Source organism: Morchella importuna, assembly GCF_003444635.1.
Source record: "Morchella importuna strain M04M26 chromosome Unknown Morimp01GS003, whole genome shotgun sequence".
Classification (NCBI taxonomy): domain Eukaryota; kingdom Fungi; phylum Ascomycota; class Pezizomycetes; order Pezizales; family Morchellaceae; genus Morchella; species Morchella importuna.
The window spans coordinates 63,884-84,051 of record NW_025763400.1 but is presented as its reverse complement, the minus strand read 5'-3'; the positions used below and the strand labels follow the sequence as shown (position 1 = coordinate 84,051).

The following is a 20,168-nucleotide window of genomic DNA, read 5'->3' as shown; positions in this document are numbered from 1 at the left end:
TTTTCTTTAACCCAAACAATCACTGTTTGTACGCATTGGATCTTGTTATTTACATCCCTTAATAGACCATATATGTAGCTAACAACAATTACATAATCAATAGCTAACAAGCATGAAGTATCACTCGATATCCAAACATACATGTATGTCATCCTACTACATGGAACTATCTGTACAGCCACTCAAAGGAGGAATTGAGAAACTATGTTTTGTTCTAGATGTAAGTATAGGTAGGTATGTATAACCTACATGTACTCAAGCGATAAGCTAAGGGATTGTAATGTTTTCTTCCATAGAAAGCCCTAACATAGCTCCATTCTACGCTAAACCATGGAGCTGCCTCTGGGATACATTCATGCGGTATTTCCCGTCCGTCCCGTCCACCCCGTCCACCCCGCCAAAGAATTCGTCTCCTTCTTCCTTCTTCTTTTTATATTTCAAAAAAGACAAATTACCCCTAAAATCCATCAAAATCTATCAAAATCCATTAAGATACGCATAAATATCTTCCCCATAACCATTCCAGAAATGCCTCCACCTCATCCTCCATTACATCTTTTACCTCTTTCTCCACCTCGTCCCCCTCCTCCACCACCACCACCAAACAAAGTCCTCTACGTTGGCAGCCTCCTTTCAGATACCAATTCTGCCGGTTTAAACAAGTATTTCTCTGAAGTTTATAACCTTCTCGACTCACAGCCAGGCTTGATACGTGTGAAGATTCTTCTCAACCACAACCAAACAGAAGCCTACGCCCTTGCCTACTACGAGACCGTAGAGAACGCTACCGCTGCAATGGAAGGTCTCAAGAATGCAAAGACTCCGGGAACCCAGAGGCCTCTTCAAGTGACATATGCAACATCTCCCAAGACTGGTCTTACCACTGAGCTCCCTGATGTGGCTCAAACCCTCGCAGGGAATAAATCTTCCAACACAGGATCTCGGACTTCCAGGAGAGGTAGGCCTCAATCCGATACTTCCCTACCAGAATGGACTCCGAATACTAGAGGTCAGGGATTGCTTGGTGATAGACCACTGTCCATTATCGCCCCACCAGAGCAGACTAAAAGTCCTATGTTATTTGGCGATAAGTCTTTGGATAGCGTTACTCTGCCAGAGTGGACTTCGAATGTTAGAGGTCCCGGATTACTTGGTGATAAGGAGTTTGTCCCCGGTAACCATAACATCACCGCCGATAGGCCGCTCGCTCATTTTAACACCATGCTTGGAGGTAGCAAATATGCTCCTGCCATGCGCGAAACGCCAGGGTTGTCTTCTGGTCCCGTGGGCGACAAGAAGGTGATCGAGTTCGAAAGAAAGAAACTCGAACAGGAAGAGAAGCTCAAGAAGAACGAGCTCAGGCAGGAGGAGCTCAGGCAGAAGGAGCTCAAGCGGAAGGAGCAGGAGCTCAAGCAAGAGGAGCTCAGGCAAAGGGAGCTTAAAGAGAAAGAGCTCAGGGTGAAGAGAAATGGGTCTAAGAAACTTCAGGAACTTATCAAGGAGAAGGAAAACGACGCATTACTCAATAAACAAACAATGAAAAACCTTAGGAAAAGCGAATCAAAGAAAGAGCTCGGGGAGGCCACACAGAAGGAGGAGGAACCGCTTAGGAAAGAACCCACGACAAATAGTACCCAAGGGCTCAGAGAAAAGGAACTTAAGCAGAATAATCTCCAAGAAGAGCTGAAAAAAATGCACCAAGAACTCATTGATAAGAAGGGTGCAGCGCTAGTAACTGCAGGGGAGAAGGCCGCTAATGAGGTTGATGCTGGGAGAAAGACGCGCGAGGAAATCAACAAAATGGTACTAAGAGAACAGCCTGCATATGAGGAACGTGATCAGAAACCTAAAGCAAAGTACCAGGCCGAGGGTCCCATCCTTGAACAGGGGGGTCTTGTGAAGGGAGACTTCAGTGATATCGAACGTATACAAGGAAATATTCGACATGAGCTGAGAGGAAACATCAGTCTCACGGATAGATTGATGCTACTTAGTGCGAGAGGGCCCAAGCAGATGACGGTTGAAAAGAATCCGCACGTTCAAAAAGAAATCCAAGTCAAAGAAACAATCAACACAACAACTATCCCCAATACTAGCACCTCAAGTTTTATGCGCCCCGCAACAACCCCGACAGATGGAGGAATGGGAGAAATGCTTGAGGCATCGATAGGTATGGAGGGGTTTGGTATAACTGAGGAGGAGTGGGATGATGCGTTCTAGTCGGTTCTTTGATTTCCTAAATCGATACACAAGTAGTCTATAAGTTGAGAAGATTACTGCTTGGCGCCTTGGAGCAAAATAAAATATACCTCTTTCTCTTCTTCGACTTCTCTACAACTACGGTATTAGTGTGTATGTAGACAGTATTGAGTAGGATGGAATCGCCACAATAGCAGTACGCCAAAAACAGCACTCGAAATGAAAGATTTAATTCGATATCCTTAGTGCATGAATAGTTCAACTAAATAATTGAAGTAGCAAGTCCACTCTCGTCTTTGGCCTTTCTACTTTAGGAGTAAGGGGAGTGCGAGGAGTAACTTGTGTATTAAGTGGTTCTATATGTGTACAGCTACATGTATATTTATAGTGCACGTGCCGGTGCTTCTAATTCTAGCGTAATCAGCGTCTTTAAACACATTGGACTCGTGAAATATCGTTTGGCGAAGAATAAAAGTGTGGAATACGCCGGAAAACATATCCTTCATATTAGTAGGCCGTTACTTTTTTTTTTTTTTTTTTTAGTCGTATTCAATTTAATTCTAGGTACAAGTGATCGCATGCAGTATAAATTACATATGGCGTATTATGTAGTAGGCCGTTATTTTCCGACCCAATGTTATACATACTTTTCATTTCCACTTTTAATTAATAAAGCAGCTCCTGAGCGACCCCTAACTACAAGCCATAATGCCTCATGCGCATATTTCCATATTATACCATGCCATTATCTTACGAGAATAACATCTGAAAACTTCATCCTGCAAACATCCTGCTGGGCTTGGCTCACAGTTACTCACTCGACGTCTTAAGTCTTCTCGAGATGAGCGAAACAACACAAGATCAAGCCCTGTATTCGCAGAGAGCACTACTGATACATAGTAGTAACAAGCCTGGCCATGCATGATTCCTTGAGATTCTTTGCCTATAAAGCCACCATGGGTGGTCCCCCCCTCAACATTTCACCTCCGTTCTTTGGGTCTAGAAGTCTAACCTAATAACTGGGTATCGCCACGCCGTTGTGAATCTGATACGTTATCGAATCTAAACTATGTAGTCGAGAGAGGTGTTTACTGCATCTACTCTACTAGCACTACAGGCATCTCACGGGAACTCTAGGTGGGCGCAATAATAAAAAAAACTCACTATCAAATGTAGTATTCACCACTCAGCACGTAGGTGCAAGATCCAACCTCACGCCGCCAATTTCTCGACAGAGATATGTATGTCTCTCAATTGAAGCTCGGGGTATCGGTTTCACCAATTGCGGAAGCCAGATTACCCCGCTAAATTGATTGAGGTGAACTGTCATGGTTGTGATCCAAGGCTGAAACGAGCGGGAAGTCCCGTTCAAGCAAACTGCACTTTAGAGTTGTAGCCGTTGAGCTGATCTAATACATGTTGTGGCGTTCTCTAATAAGCCAACTGGCGATGGACTGTGAGTGAGGTTGAAATGATTATCTAGAACTCTTAGAAATTGATAGGGCATGGGGTACATACTACATGAAGTACCTGATAGAAGTTTTATTACGTGGATAATCCTCAAATGTCTGATACTCACTTCCATCCTATCGTGGACCTTTTCTCGGCCGGCCCCGACCATATCCAGGTGTTTTGGAAAACATAACGTTTATGATGGGTGTAATGCTGGATAGGGTGCCCGACAACACCATTTAAATCCAATAGAACTAAAAGCCTTATACGAAATGAGGAGAACATTAGTTTATTTCCTTTCAAGATATCAGATTCTCCACTATTAAACGCTCGGCGTAGACCGCATGCGGCATGGTAACAGTAACAACTCCAAATTTGGTAGGTCCCTAACATTCAATCCAACCAATGGGCAGGATTCCTCAACTTCACATGGCCATTATCGGCGCCGATGCCGAGCAGGGAGAAAAGCTTATCGACCATGTTCCTGCGTTTCTTCACGATGATCATCATCCTTCGAGGAAATTTCCCCGCCGAAACAAGAGGAGGTTGAGATCAGTTGCCACCCTAGGAAGCATCCGAATGATAGGGCAACCTAGTGTGCCTTCCCGTTTCGTAATAAATTATTCAATACAATCTTTTTATCGTTCGTAGCCAATGGTGTGAACACTCCTACCATCTCCATGTTGGGTTGGTAGGGCGTATTGAACCTCATCCTAGTCCCACGGCCAATGGAGTAATAATGTGGAGATGAGCTACGCAGCTGCACCTCCGGGCTCTCAATTGCAAGTGCAATAATTTTACTACAAAATGCGCTTGCCCGCACCGCCCATTACTCTAGTGACAATTCCATACTCGCTCCAAATGTCTTTCTCACGATTCGCAAAAGTTGCTCTTGGCTCGGTGTTGGTCACTCTTGGTGTCAATGCAGGAACTCCATTGAGTTGCACAAACACCCAAATAAGCTGCAAAAATACCACCGCAGTTGCAGATTCATGTTGTTTTAATTCTCCAGGTGGACAGCTACTACTGACGCAGTTTTGGGACACGGATCCTGTGACTGGTTAGTGATTTCTCCTCCCCTACTTGACTGCCCTTTTGCGCAGTTAATAGCTAAAATAATAAGCTAGGTCCGGTTGACTCTTGGACTATTCACGGCCTTTGGTAAGTCAATGATATATCGACTATTTATTCCTGCATACCGTTAACTAACCAACTGATCAACCAGGCCCGACAAATGCGATGGAACATATGACGCAAACTGTGACAGTAGCCGTGCCTACACCGGCATAGCTGGCATCCTTACTGCGGCAGGCCAGACTTCACTGCTGAGCTATATGCAGACCTACTGGAAAGACTACAACGGCGACGACGAGTCTTTCTGGGAACATGAATGGAGCAAACACGGGACTTGCATCAACACGCTCAATCCAAGCTGTTATACAGGGTACACAGCTAAGGAAGAACTTGTCAACTTCTTCGAGGTTACGGTACAGCTCTTTAAAGGGTTAGATACTTACAAGGTTTGTTTTTCCTAATTTTGGCGAAGGGAGTTGGATCAAGAGATATAACTAACATATAGGATCTCTAGACGCTTACAGCAGCCGGGATTACTCCTTCTACATCGAAGACCTACACCTCCGCTGAAATTCAGGCCGCCCTCAAGGCCGCAACAGGCCACACAGTGACACTAGGCTGCTCCAACGGCGCTCTCAACGAGGTCTGGTACCACTTCAACGTTAAAGGCAGTGTCTCCACTGGCGAGTTCATTGCCACAGAGCCAGGTATGTATACTAACTATCCCAATTCTTCCAATCACAAAATATACTAAAAGTCCCTTACAGATGGCACAAAATCCACCTGTGCCGCTTCAGGCGTGAAATATCTCCCCAAGAGCGGCGCTACAACCTCCCCAACAACCTCTCCAACAAAAACATCATCCGCCGCAGTGCCAACAGGCACAGGTATCTTCTCTGGCAGCGGGTATCTCAATGCCATAATTGGCGGGGCTATAAAGGGATGTATCATCGGTGCCGGTACATGGTACACGACTGGTACTTGTGCGTCCTTTACAGCAGCAGCTTCAGGATCAGGATTTACTCTATCGTCAAGTAAGGGTGCCTGCGCCATTGTGAATGGAGCGTTGAGCTGTGCCTCGGGAAATACTGCTACTGTATTTACCGTATGTTAACATTCATCCCGAGCTTCTTTGATTGTGGACTTTCTAACGTTTGTATTGAAGGCGAGCGGCGGTCTACTGGTTTCAAGCGGGAGCACGGCGTTCTATGCGGCCAGTGTTCCGAGCGGGTCGACACAGGCAACAGTTTATACGTCAAGTACGAGTGCACATTCGACGGCATTGACGATATCGTGGAAATCGGTTTAGATTGCGGTTTGTTCAACCCTGTGCATATAGGATCCTTGAACAAAGGTCTTTTTGTCATGTAGATCGTATCTAATACATTGGATGAAATATGTCTGTCAATTTATCCTGTACATGTATGTTCGCTATTTTTACAAGGGCCTGCGTGATGAAAATGAATGAAACGAGCGACTCTCAATGCATATTTCCTTCCATGCACACCATCAAAATCGCAGAATTTCTCGCGAGTGATATCTTGTGATGTAACTGCAAGGACAGTCGGCAACGCAAGATGCCTTAACATGTGCAATTGGCCCGAAACCCGTGATTGCAGATCCATTAATACATGTAAAACGATATACATGTATGAATACTATAGTCCTCTTCGCCGTCATCAGAAGACCTTAAACTTGAGGATTTCGTTCGTAACTACGCTTTGTTCTTGGATGGTTTGTATCACCTGTGGTATAATTGAAGCATGCCAAAAAAAGAAATTCGAGCTTTACCTTTAATAAAGATTTCTTAAATTGAAATTGTAAACGGAGTCCATATTTCATTTATATATGAAGGAGAGAAACCAAAATGAAAGTGCCAAAAGAATGAAAATCGCGAAATTTTACAACAAATCATAAACTAGATAGAAGTGGTATACTGCTCAACTGCAAAAGATACACATCTTCATTCTGGCCCGATCCTTTCCGGCCTAACAGCCTATATGCCTTCCTACCTTTCTCTCCCTGGATATCTAGGCTGGCACCAGAGTTTTTCAGGAGAGTGGAGATTCCATCATACCCAAGCATTACTGAGTAATGGAAAGCTGTCAGTCCTTCGTTGTCCACAACTGAGATATCGACCCCTCCTTGAATCAACTCATCGACCACAGCGTAATTACAGTTGTATACTGCTCGGTGCAATGCCGTCCATCCGTTCTTGTCCCTGGCATTTATATCAACCCCACAGCCCATCACTAGTCTTAGCTGTTCACGAGAAACACCGCCAATTATTGCCCAGTGCAATACTGTATTTCCGTCATTGTCTACAGCCAATACTTCAGCACCATTGTTGATTAGAACCATCATTTCGCCCCCACTTTTTACGCAGTCGCAGTGCAGAGCTGTAAATCCATCGTTACTTATAGACGCAACACTAGCCCCTCTGCTCAGTAACATATCCACTATTGAAGTGTTTCCGTTATTGGCTGCTATGTGAAGTGCTGTCCACCCATATACGTCTTTGGCTGATACATCACTGCCACTGTCAAGTAACATCTCAACAATTGAATCGGGTCCTTTCTTGGCAGCCTGGTGAAGGGCTGTCCGACCCTTTTTGTCTTGAGCCAACGTGTCGGCGCCCAGATCAAGCAACAACTCGACAGCATCCTCTCTTTCACCATACGAGGCGTAATGCAGTGGTGTTCTCAATTTACTATCCCGAGCATTGATATTCGCACAGTAGCTTGTATTATCCAACAAAGCTAGGAGTAAAGGGAAATGATTCCAGGAAATTGCTACGTGCAGAGGGGTCTCCGGAAATAATAGCCCGGGTTGATACTCCCAGCGTGAGGCCTGGAGATATGAGGATAGATTTCCCGGATTGCTTACTAATGTAAGTAATGCCGGAATAGTCGAGAGATGATCACCATGGTCAAGGTGAAGACTCAAACACCTTCCAGCATATCTTAGAAAAGGATATGAAACATGCCTGAAATTGAACGAAATGGATGATGTTGCAAAACCCCGGGAGAAAACATCGAGAGAGAGGTAAGTGGCGCAGACAATGGCGAGTTGAGTACGAAGGTTTATGGGGAGGGCGTTGGTCCTTAAAAGGTACTCGGCTACGGTTCGATGAACGAATCTGATGGTATCGTCCTCCTCATTGATCGTAACCAAGCTAGCACAAACATCGAGTAATGTCTTTCGATCAGGTATGTTTGTATCATCAAAAATTGTACAACCTTCTTCTATAGATACTGCATGTTGTAGCTCCCGAACCTTGAGTGGTCTCATGCCTCCAAAAAGCCACGAAAATATTTTAAATGCCAGCCTTGTGCAGCTCGGGGCTTGCTGCTGAACAATCTCCATTGCTCTGTCATAAGTAGGATCCATAGGGTAGAGTTGACTTGAAGAGCTTTCAAAGGTTTCAAGCTCCTTAATGATCTCTTTGACGGTAGTCTGTTGGCACAGGTGTTCGATCTGGAAGTGTACAAGTAAAAACCTAGGCTCTTCTTATTAGAATTTTGATTATACTAGTGCCTTTCTCTAGGATGAGGAGGTTGCCTTACATTTTATTAGCGTTTCTTTTGATACTAGAGATGATCAGGTCTTTGCATTTGCCCTCGTTTACAAGGCGTTTAGCTCGGGGGTTTTCCTCAATCTTCTGCTCGATGTAACTAGTAATATCATCGTCCCTTGCCGATAGCCTCACTTTGTCTGAGTTTTCAAAGAAACATTGTATGTCTTCCGGATAATCCCGACTTGTCAGGAAAAGGTTGATTTTCTGCAGACCGATCCGGAGAAAGAAAGGTAGGAGCTCCCTTCGTTGACTTTGTGGACACTCGTCGAGGGCGTCACAAACAATGTAAGTTTGGGGAAATAACTTGGAAATGGCAACCAAAATACTCTCAAGGTCGCGAAATAAAGGGCGTCGCTTAAGTGGCGCCAGCCTTCCGTACAGTTCTTGAACTACTTTCGGTAAGTGCAATAGTTGGGATGAAAGTTGTTTAATTATACTGGCAAGTATAACTGCGGGCTTTTGTTCCAATTGTTCTTTATAGTTGAAGTAGATGTATGCTAATCCAGACCCTGTTTCTAATGAATATTCTTGAAGATAATCTATCATCATAGAACTTATGTGAAGTTAGCTCTCAAGGGTCATATAAGATTTCTAAGGGGCTGTTTGGCAACAAGGCAAAAGGTAATCTCCAAGAGTGAAATCCTAGAAAAAAGGCTACTCAAACAGAATTTTCACCCTGTAAACTCCGTTTTGGCCTGTTGCAGAACGGGCCTTAATTCTGAAATCAATGTACGGGGTCGTATCATACCTCAGGAAGGTTTTTCCCGCACCAGCTAGAAATAATACACGTTTAGTTTATTATTATAAAGATAATAGCACCCAAAAAAAAGCCGGAACTTACGAATACCATAGCCCCAAAGCAGTCTTGAACCCGAGAGATTATTCATCCAAGCTGTAACCTCAGGAGATACTATGATCCACTGGGCAGTGTTCTTCTGTCTTCTATTACTAATCTCTCTATGCTTTGTGTCAAAAGCTCCCTCATATAACCACTCCAGTATCCTGTCACGCTCCTCTTCTAAGTACACCATTACATGCATTAGCAGATAATTACGGAATTATCAAATACTAGAAAGCATTTGCCATGATTCTTACCACTCTGACGAGTAATTATCTCTTTTACACCCCCGTCAACTTCATTTACACGCCTCTCTATAGCCTTTGAACGAGACCTTCCCTTGAGTTAGTATATAGTAAAACGAAGTCAATTTCTTAACTAGAGTACGTCTACTCACAGCTGATAGACTTCCAACGTGATCATGAATCCAGATTTGCGTCTCTCTATAAGTGATATATATTCTAGATTATCCTGCTCCTTCAAAGGCCAACTATATCTAAACAGTCTCTTTCGCCACTTGAACCGTGTTGTGCTAGGAGGAGTTTTCAGACTCTGTTGGAATCTTTCCAAGACCGTAGTGCAATCTCGAATCTGGTTCCTCAGACCCCGTAGCACAACTGATTCCGGATCCTCTTTTGCAATATTATGCAAGTCAAGAAGAACCTGATTAAGCGATTCAAGTTCATGACTGAGCTTCACTATGTCTTCCGAGGCCTTGCTGACTTTGCCGACATATTCGTGGGTCCATGCGGACACCTGGGCTGCAATTTGAATAAGCGCGAAGATGCCGGATACTAGGCCCACAAGCTCAGCCATTTATTTAGCTGAATTTCGCCCGTTAGGCGAGATTTTCGAATGAGTTTTCGTGGTTTCTGTATATAGTGGCGTCCTAGCTAACTTATGTTGATGCAGATGAGGGGTTGAGGGTTGCTCGTGTAACATCACAAGATCCGCGCTTGCCGATGTAAGCGCATATTCGTGGGATTTATTTATTTATTTATTTATTTATTTTTGTTTAATTCATTAATTGCGTACATATTCATGGGTATCGAGTAAGCAAAAAGACAAACTGGCAATTGGATTGATATCGCCACTGCCACGATATCTGGCCCCTCATCATCACCCCTAGCCTTCGGACTGCACGAACCAGTGACAGGATCTGGAATTTACCAATATACATACATTGGTTTTGAGCTAAGGCCGCTTCACCCAGTAAGAACAATAATTCTCATACTAAGCCAAAATATAACCCGCGCTTTAATTAAGGGTCAAAACGGAGTTATAATCCTCAGCATACACATGGTTGTATTCGGACTTTTTCACACATATAAGGGGGATGTAGATTTCTCCAGCAACCACTAGAGAAGCCACATGGTGGGGAGTACCGAACATGTCTACACACACATTTATCCTCTCCCATAAATAAAATAACCGGCAGTTTTGTATGTACCACTCTCCCATTCACATTCCCCTCCATCCATGGTCCCCTGTGGGGAATGGACCTTACGCTTCGCCCCACTATATGGCCAGCACCGCCAGCAAGTGAGCGCATAATCCGCTGCCACAAAACCTCATTGGAGATTATCCCTTAAACACCAGAAACCAATGCAAACGATTATATCTATAGCACCCAAATACCAGCCCATCTGTCTAATCCCGCAGGTATATACGGGGAGGCTATGTACGTGGTCCATGGACCAACGCCCAAACCCAAGTAACACCCCTACAGCAAAGGGCTCCCCATCAAGCCCTCCCTTACGCTAAGACTCGTTGCGCCTAGAAACTCCACAAAAGAAAGGAGGCGCAGCTCCACTCAAAAAGCACAGCCATAACGAGTGATATCTGATGATTATCTCATCATGGTTTGTCACTCGGTGGTCTGGGAGGTTCAGTGGGGGGAAGACGTGGGGCCTGTTCTATCTACCACACTGCTTCCCCGTCAACAATATAAACTACTGCCCTGCATAAATACACAATCTTTTTATCTATAGCAATATATATGCCTGGGTAGAGCGGTGGTCCTGAAAGCTATACAAATACTGGTCAGCCATTTCAGACTGGTTAAAGATACATGTAGTTCTCCAGGCCGTTATGCATGTGGTAGACCAGTTTACTTCACCTATAAGGACTAAATACAGGAAGCTTATAATATATCACCAGCCCCATGGCTACCCCCCCCAAGCGAGAGGTCCACAAGAACGATCAAAACAAAGTCAAAAGTCAATGTCTACCCACTGTTTGAATTGTACTAATGTGAGGATATATTTAATGTACAGTGGTGTCAGGTAAGCAAGAAAGCCCGTACTTCTCACCTTATCAAGTGCTCCAAACCATACGCCCATTAATAGATGCTAATTTACTAACTACTATACAAAAGCCCCGCCTCTCCTAACGTCTCCCAAAGACTCCCCAGCCAGCCAAGGCCACCCCGTCTCCACCATCTTCACCATCCTCACCGGCCCGCCCCTACAAAACCTCGACAGCACCCTCACCGCACCCCCACACCACTCCTCACACTCCCCCCCACACACATGGTCCCCCCCGCCGCCCCCACCCCTCCCCAACACCCTCTCCACCGCCCTCCCAAACAGCTCCTCATCCGACCACGCGCCCATCCCCTCCCACGCAAACACCGCGCCCCCGCCCAGCGCCTTTGCGGCCCTCACCCTCTGCCCCCTCACCGCCGGGTCCAGCTCCACCACAAACAAATGATACATGCGCGACCTCCTCTCCGCCGCACCAAACGCAACCGTACACACCCTCCCCATCCTCTGTCGCTCTCCCGCCGCAAACCTCACCGGCCGCCGCACCCCCAGAAACGCACTGTGGTAGCGCGAGAACTCAGGCGTCCCCCCCTTCAGCACCGCCTTCAAGTGTCGCGCCGCAATGTCGGCCAGCGACACGACCGTCACCCGCGGCTGATACAGCTGCCGGTACGCCGGGTTGTTCGGCGGCGGCGGCGTCTCAGGCGCCGTACTCCACGACGGGGTCGCGGCCGCGGCGGGCAGCGTCGACGTGCCGCCGAACGGCTCGTAGAAGAAGAGGGTCTGTGGGAAGAGGGCGCGCACGGCGACACCCTGCTGGTCGCCAGGGAGCCCCGCGAAGCAGACTTGTGGGTCACGGCTGCTGCTGCTGCGACCGCAGAGGTGATCGATGAAGCATGTCTGGGCGCCATAGCGGAACTCGAGCTTCTGGTAGGTGGTTGTGTCGTCGGGGGAGGAGGGGTCGGCGACGGAGTATTCCCAGACGAGGAGCTGGGTAATGAGGTCGCGGTCAATGTCCCATGCTGTGTAGGTGGAGCTGATGTAGTAGTCTGAGAGGTGGGCGGCGGTGGACTGGGTGTAGTCGACGGAGTGCGCGGGCGTGATGGTGCTCGCCGCTGCGTCGAGCGCCCAGTATGTTAGTGAGCCCGGGGCGGGGTCTTCGGGCTCGTCTTCGTCTTGGGCGGAGGCGGAGGTGCGGGAGGTGAGGATGTTGCTGCTCTCGGGGGTGCGGCGGATGGTCACGAGGTGGTGCGGGAAGGTTGGCTTCTCGCCGAGGATCTACGGGCGGTGTAAATAAGAATATATCAGAGCTATATTTCCAATAACATAATAACAAGCTACATGTAACTACGCTAGAGATACTACATGTACTACTGGTGGCATAGATATAGATATAGATATAGGTTCCCCTTACAATATATTTCCGCAGCTTCCTCTGTCCTACCAGCGACGCAATCCGCACCAGCTTCAGCGCCTTCCCCGGGCCCGCCCAGTACACAAGCTCGCTCCTACCGGGCGCTGCAGCACCACTGCGGTCGCCGCCGCCATTGCTGTTGCTAGTGCTGCGCGCGGTGGTCGGGTCGGCGAAAAGGTCACCGCGGCCCAGCTCGCGGTAGAGCCGGCGCACGGCCTTCCCGTCGGCGAAGGCGCGGCGTGGCGGTGGTCGGAGACTGCATTCCTCTTCCTCTTCCTCCTCTTCCTCTACTTCTTGTTCTCCGTCGTCCACGACTTCCTGTTCTTGTTCTTCTTGTTGATGGTGGTCAGAGACATTGGTGGCGTCTTCATCATCGCCGTCCATGGGATCAGGGGGGTGGTTTGTGGTTGGTTGGTTGTTTCGTGTGGTTCGTTCGTCGTTGATTGATATCCTTGCTCGTCAGTCCGGCAGTCAGGCAGACTACAAGGTCGCGTTTCGTTGTCGTGGCGGTGCTGATCTTCTCTGGCCTTGTGAGTTGAGTTGAGTGGCGCCTGGGGGAACTTTGGGGGAAGCCAATGATCGCTTTGCGGCAAGCTACTCGATCCACGCGCCATCACTGCAGCCAGCAGCCAGTTGGGTGAGTGAGTGAGTGAAGAGAGACAGACAGCAACCCCCCCCCCCCCCCAATGATAAAAATAAAATTAATAAATAGTAAACTGCCAACTGGCCGTGCTACTCTACTCTGCCACCCCAGCTAGCTAGCGGAGCGTGTAATAGTATGTTGTAGAAAGAAACCCCGCAGAAGATCTAAGCAGGAGGGAGGGATGGGCGCTGCTGTGAGAACAGCGGGGTGAACTTCGGGCCATGAGATATCACTCGAAGCACGGCTACAGCTACAGGCTACAGCCTGCTCTACTCTGCACAGACACCACCCCCCTCCCTCTCTCCACACCCCCGTTACATGCAGCCCTTCTAGTTTGTTTCTCCTCCAAATCTGAGAAACATCTCTCTCCCCCATTGCCTGGCATCTACCCCTCCACCACTCACTCACTTCCTCACCCCGCGCCGTATCGGGCTACCGCACGCGTTATCGTGCCTCTGCTTAACCGAAGCCTCATTTTCCTCTTTTCTGCCGTTTGCAACTTTGCGGGGTCGCGAATTGTGGTTGAAATTATTAATTTATTGCGATCTGGTAATGCATATTGTAGGCATGTATCAAGCAGAGCACCCAAAAAGGGGGGGGGGGGGGTATATGTGTATGTGTATGTAGGCATCCGTCCCGGCTGCAGCAATAAATACATGTAACTTGCAAGATCTAGCGCCGCACCAAATCGAGCACGCAAGCACGAAACAGCGGAACCCCTCTCGATGACATCTTCCATGATCATGGAGAGTATCTGATCAGATACTCCTCTGCTTGCCTGCCTACATACCTACCACCCACTCTACGATACATACATGCAGCCTCTGCTCTACTTGGAAACCGGGCGGGCGGCCCCTTCACTTCACTTCACACACACACACCACCATTGCGACGCGCGAGCAAACGGAAAGGAAAAAAGGAAAGAAAAAAAACAAAACGAAAGGAGACGAAACAGAGTCGATGACGTTTGGTGTAGATATGCCAAAGGAGGAATTGAAATAACGACGAACGCGTAGGACCGAGTAAAAGTAAAGATAAAAAAAAAGGTATATAGTATAGTTATAGTATGGCAGTAGTAGTTTTTAAATAACGTACTGGTGAAATAATCCAACTTTCCAGACTCCCACTCCCATGTTCCCAAACCAAAACAAAAGAAAATAAACGAGATGGCAAACAAAAAAAAAGGACAAAAAAAAAAAAAAAAAAAAAACAAGGAGAAAGAAAAAAAACGCCTGCCCCCAAATGAACAAAAGAAACCCCCAAATTATGTTAGTATGCTTTATATGTAACTTCCCATTCCAAAAAAAACTCAGATCATGGCTACACAAAAATGAACCAATCAGAGCCATCGGCATCATAGGTCCGCTACATCGAGAGCATCTGTTGCACCTCTCCCAGGCTATCTCTCAACAAATCCTCATCCACGTATCCTGTCAACACACTTGGCTTGCTAACGACGGTCTTGCCACCAATGCGGACGCTCCCACCAGAACTCGTAAGCCCAGAGTCGGAGCTAGCAGATGTTGTCGCAGCCTCATTTGCGGCAGCCGTAACTGTATCTTTCTGCGCTGCATCCATTGCTGGGGTCGGGGCTACAGCAGCCCCACCACCGCCTCCCCAGCGCCAGAACCAACTTGCTCCCACGCTGGTTTTCGCAGAGTTCTTTCGCGAAAGAGCAGCTTTTGGATTTATAGGCGCGCTAGATCCAGCGATAGTGCCTTCTTGTAGTCCGAGGAGACGGCTATATGCCGAGGAAGTGTTTCCGGTACTGGGTGTACGAGTCACCATTCCTCGTGTGACAAACGCTTGCGCCGGGTTTGGAGTAACAGATGCCGCGAACGAAGGGGTGCGCTTTCCTTGGGAGGTTTCCGAGTTTCCTGATGAAATTGCTGGCGAGACAGCGAATGATGTCGTGGTTAGGTTGAGATCCATGATAGATAGCATCGACTCGTGAGAAGCCGCACGTCGTAGTTTCGTCGCGGGGATGATCGGAGATGAAGGTGCAGAGTAGTCATGGTCCGACGGGACTTCCTCGGTAGTATGGAGGATTGAAAACGGCGGTATTCCAAATGAACTGTCGCTTCTGCGGGCGTATTTCGAGGACGACGACGAGGCTTGCTTCTTGTGTCCCGGAATAAGAGCTGCTTGGTAATTGGAGTCTGCGCTTGAAGGACGCGACGACTCAGGACCGTTGAAGTTGTGGTCGAAGATTGAGGACTCGCGGAATTCCGATGCTGGGGATGTTAATACCGACGAAGTAGTAGCCCGCGACCCCAATGACCATCTCTTCGATCCTCTTTGGCTAAATGTTGAGGGTGGGCTGGCTCCGTTAACATCGAGAGGAAGGAAGTGCTCCCCGCTGGCATGACTTCTCCGCTTCTTCGCGCGCCGGACCGTGGGTTTGGAGACGCCCTTGCCTCCAGTTGACGGGGGTGGGTGGTAATGGTGGTGGTGAACGATCGTCTGCATGGTGCTGGAAGGGCTTCTCCCTAGCTCCTGGCTCAGTGGGGATGGGCCCATCTCTACCTTGTGCATGTTTATCTCTTGTAGCTGTTCCCTTAGTCTGTTCACCTCCTCCTGTGATGCTAGCAACATATCCCTCAACTCCGTGATCCCAACCTGGAGGTGTCCATTCTCCGCCAGGATCTCCTTCATGAATCGACTGAGTTGTGTTCGATCCGCGAGTGCTGTCAATGTAGAAACCCCGGTCTTTGGATCCACGATTCTCTTCTGATCCAACCTTTCGAGCAGGTTCTTGGACCTAACCTTCTCCATCCTATTCTCCATCTCTATCCTTTCCACCTGCTGCTCCAGTTCCTCCAATGTGCGCTGTGCCTTCTTCCACCGCGCCACAGCGGCCCGTTCCTCGGCTCTCGTGGTGGTGACTGTATTCCTGAGTTCCTCCTGTTCGCTCTCCAGAACAGCCAACTGTGCCTCCAAAACCTCGGTTCGCGCAGCCGTAGCAGAAATTCGTGTGAGTTCCTCCTGTTTAACATGTGAGCAACGATTACCCAACCTCCCATACTCAACAATTTACGAAAACGTGCAAAAGTACTTGTACATAGTCACTCACATGCATAGCGTCGAGTTCTTCCTGGAGCTCCTGGACCCGGCTCTCGCTCAGGCACATGCTAATGTTAACATCCTCCAAATTGCTGAGCAGAAACTTGTTTTCGTCCGTAGTGCGTGCGTTCTCGTCCTCAAGATCATTGACCTTTATCTCCATGCTGCGTATCTCCTGGTTCATCTTTTCGCGCTCCCGTTGAGCCTCTGCCATGGAGCTCTCATGTCGTCGCAACAGAGCCTATTCCGCACCCCGTCGATTAGGTTCGCGCCCAAGAGGTAAGGGGGGTCTACCTGTTAAAATAACACATACCTGACCTAATGTAGCGGCAGTCTGAACATCTTGCTCCAGCGAGGCAAGCATGGCTTGAGCACGCCTGGTGAAAGAGCAATCCTCACGGCCGCAACAGCACTTTGTAGCCTCCGGGTCGTTTAGGGCGGCGGACTGGTACTTTTGGTGGGCGAGGTTCTGGGTGAGGGACTCGAGAGACGGTTCATCTTCAGAGTCGGAGTATGACATCTCTAATGTAGGCTGTAGACAAAGTGGAAGATCGCGTTCTTCCAAGGATGCAGGAGACGTGTACGTGTGTGGGTGGCTAGATGGTAAAGACCGGTTTTCTTTTGTCAATTAAAGCAGTTGGAAATGTGACGTCCCGGGTGCAGTACTAGTAGTATGTAGAAACAGAAGATTGATTAACCGCTGTACCGGGCAAGGAATAGATAGAATGTAAAGTGGTGGATTTTCTTCTTTGCCTTCAAGAACAGTACATTAGGGATTATGTAGGGGACGGGAAGGAGGAAGATAAGGTAAACAGGAGACGGGGGGTGGGAAGAAGCCGTTCAATCGAAAGTCTCTCAAGATTGACGAAAGAGGTTTAGATACACCTATCCTAAGGTTGATCTCTTTGATAGGTTGAAGACACATGCAAGAAGGAATTTAGAGTGTAGTGTTTATCTACTACATATGCTTGAGTGGAGTGGTGTGTGTAGCAGAGCAGAAATCATGCAGTGCAATCAGAGCAAGATACTGCCTGCATCTGAGGGGGGGGTCTTCTTTTCATTTCACTGAAAGAGAACCATACCACCGGAACAGAAGATCAGTTTTTTTCGTCCCCCGTATGGATGTGTGACACTGCACACTGCACACGGTACAGGTACAGGTGGGTGGGTGTTTCTGTTCCTTGATTCGTGAACTGTGATAGGTTGAAGCTGACTGGTGAACCGGGGGCTGTCTCCTGCCAGCCACACCAACCCCAAGGCCCGCAAACAAACTTCGGCTCTACAAACGTGGACGGAGATCTAAAAGGGGTAAGGTGTGTCGACAACAGGACTGCCAGCCCTGTCAATTCCAAAATGGTTCCTGAATTCGCATAAAGGTGTGTGGGTTGCCAGAAAGCCCAGGCGGAGTGTGCCTGAAGCCCGTTCCCATGTCTTAGCAGCAAAAATGTGCGGGAAGCTGTTTGTTCCTGGGCTAAGAAAAAAAACGGCTTCTAAAGCATTTCGACCTTCGGCCCTGGATCGCTTCGACTCCGAGTGTCCGAGAAGAGGCAGAAACCCCACACGCTCGTCAATCGCGCCTTGACTCTCCGGTACTAGCCTTCACTGCTATCACGAGACAAGGTGCCTAAGTAGGCATCAATAACAGCTCGTGTATTTTCTTTGGGTTAGGCGGAAGGGATTCAAGCACTCAAGTGGAGCAGAACCAGGCAAATCTAGACTGTAAAGGTACGAAACAGTACATGACATCCCCCTGCTAACCAACGAAGAGATTCTCCGACTTGCTTTGCTTCGTTGTCAAAATATCGACGGGCCTTCGCGCATGAACAAGCAGTCCTAGGCGAATTTTTTCCGAGTTGCTAGGCCGTGGTTCTTCCTTCTACTCTACCGTGGATAACCTGATATGTGCGTGGAGGAACTCCGGCGTCTGGTTTTACTATCGAGTGGACGATAGATGTCACTCTAGAGGTTCCTTCCCCTTTTTGCTGAGTTGCTGGTTAAGAGGGGCCTCCAAGTTCGGGTTAAGGGGGTTAGGATCCTGAGATGATCATCGGATCTAGCGCAGCATGGGCGATCACGGGGAGGGAGGGTCTTCGGGATGCACAGACCGCCTCATGTCGTCATGAAAAAGCACTCGCAAGTCTGTCTCGGCCTAGGTGGTTGGGAAAGAAATATCGCGAGAAACAGCACAGCAAAGATCATTCGATGGCTCAGACGTCAAAGTCGTCATTCTTAACTCCAACTAAATCCTGGATCTCTGGGATTCTGGGGTGCATAAAGACTTGTCTTCACGTAATACTTTCGGCTAACATGAGGCTTATGCATTATAATAGCACGGCCTTGCGACTGCGGTATAACGCCGGAGAAACTTAATTGTATGGGAGCCTTTAGGGCTCATGACGCTATATACGATCTGCAGATACCCCATGGGCTAGCAAACGTTGATACGAATGTACCTTTCTCTATAATAATGTCCATGAATGCCTATGTTATTGCAATAATAGAACCAAATCATGCTCTAGAAAGTACTAAGTCAGATTCTATGAAGTACCGAACCAGAATCGATGAAGCAGCGGCAGTGAAGTTCTGGATGGGGGTGTATGAAGCAATAAGGTTGTCACTAGGCCTACTGAAATTACGCTGACTACGCGTATCTACCACTTCTTGTAGAGAGTGTGCTGAAAGCTCGCACGCTTGATCATTGATCTAGTAGCTTCAGGCCTTTCTTTGTGAGGGTTCACTAGAGTATACTTTCCATTGATTCTTTCAACAGGCCCCTAGCTGCAGCCGGCCACGCACATCCCTTCATGAGCAGGCTCTCGGGCGTACGTACGTACACGTAGGGAAATGTGCATTTGTGTTTCCCCTTCCATGGCAGGGCCCGGGTTAAGTTTCGCCAGCTAGCTCACTTTACCATCACTCTCCTTAAGTATTACTCCTGAGCTACTAAAATTTTAAAGGCGATTATGATCTATGAGTAGACGCTCACCATGGAGGAACACCAAGTAGGCTGAATCTCTATGATTATCTATAAGTAATGGGTTCATGTCTAAACCAGGGAGTTATAATAAATCAGAGATGAACGCCGTCAAAAATATACACCTCAGCATGACTTTTATAAAATTATCGCCATTTTAGAGCTTATTGGGCCCTCTCTCCTCATGCGTTAGCTGTAATATTAAGCAGATTTCTAGCCTCGTAATCGCAGCTTGAAATTGGCTCCTCGCTATTATTTGATCCTTAGATTATGTTTTTTTATAGTATAGTAGATAGTAGATTCTTTTTAAGTTCTGCCCTATTCGATCTTGTTCTAACAAATTGCAACGCAAAATCCCATTGATTTATGAAACTGTTCACCTTGAAGCTAGTCTGTCTTCCAGGCTATTAAGGTAGAACCAACCACAGGCTCGATTGTTTCTATGACAGAGACGAACCCAAGACATTTCAAAATATCAAATGGTCTATCTAGCAATATGAAAATTTTTATTACAATAAATTCCGACGCATTTCTCTCGATCTATAACTCACAAAACCACTCCCAATAACTTAACTTTACCAACACTACCCAATTCAAATAACCATAAGCCGGCATGTCATCCTTAACTAACACCGCCCTGAATGATATAATCATTCAACTACAGTCATTC

The 20,168-nt window shown here is 47.4% G+C and overlaps 5 protein-coding genes across 5 annotated transcripts; 2 read left to right on the top strand and 3 right to left on the bottom strand.

Moving 5' to 3' along the window:
* Positions 1–528: 528 nt before the first annotated feature.
* LAJ45_01547 (uncharacterized protein) lies at positions 529–2,220 on the top strand (the record flags this gene model as incomplete). Its single annotated transcript, XM_046111140.1, has 1 exon — positions 529–2,220. One exon carries the CDS (start codon positions 529–531, stop codon positions 2,218–2,220), a length of 1,692 nt encoding a protein of 563 aa, XP_045975084.1.
* Positions 2,221–4,458: 2,238 nt separating this feature from the next.
* LAJ45_01546 (uncharacterized protein) lies at positions 4,459–6,034 on the top strand (the record flags this gene model as incomplete). Its single annotated transcript, XM_046111139.1, has 6 exons — positions 4,459–4,711; positions 4,779–4,812; positions 4,877–5,171; positions 5,240–5,432; positions 5,493–5,830; positions 5,891–6,034. The coding sequence occupies 6 exons, from the start codon at positions 4,459–4,461 to the stop codon at positions 6,032–6,034; spliced, it is 1,257 nt and encodes a 418-aa protein (XP_045975083.1).
* A 602-nt stretch (positions 6,035–6,636) lies between these two features.
* LAJ45_01545 (uncharacterized protein) lies at positions 6,637–9,956 on the bottom strand (the record flags this gene model as incomplete). The annotated part of the gene is made up of 8 exons (XM_046111138.1): positions 6,637–7,575; positions 8,215–8,224; positions 8,292–8,315; positions 8,811–8,855; positions 9,051–9,075; positions 9,144–9,320; positions 9,398–9,474; positions 9,538–9,956. The coding sequence occupies 8 exons, from the start codon at positions 9,954–9,956 to the stop codon at positions 6,637–6,639; spliced, it is 1,716 nt and encodes a 571-aa protein (XP_045975082.1).
* A 1,550-nt stretch (positions 9,957–11,506) lies between these two features.
* LAJ45_01544 (uncharacterized protein) lies at positions 11,507–13,202 on the bottom strand (the record flags this gene model as incomplete). Its single annotated transcript, XM_046111137.1, has 2 exons — positions 11,507–12,682; positions 12,819–13,202. The coding sequence occupies 2 exons, from the start codon at positions 13,200–13,202 to the stop codon at positions 11,507–11,509; spliced, it is 1,560 nt and encodes a 519-aa protein (XP_045975081.1).
* Positions 13,203–14,826: 1,624 nt separating this feature from the next.
* Positions 14,827–17,044, bottom strand: LAJ45_01543 (uncharacterized protein; the record flags this gene model as incomplete). The annotated part of the gene is made up of 3 exons (XM_046111136.1): positions 14,827–16,446; positions 16,535–16,765; positions 16,838–17,044. The coding sequence occupies 3 exons, from the start codon at positions 17,042–17,044 to the stop codon at positions 14,827–14,829; spliced, it is 2,058 nt and encodes a 685-aa protein (XP_045975080.1).
* Between the last annotated feature and the right edge of the window lie 3,124 nt (positions 17,045–20,168).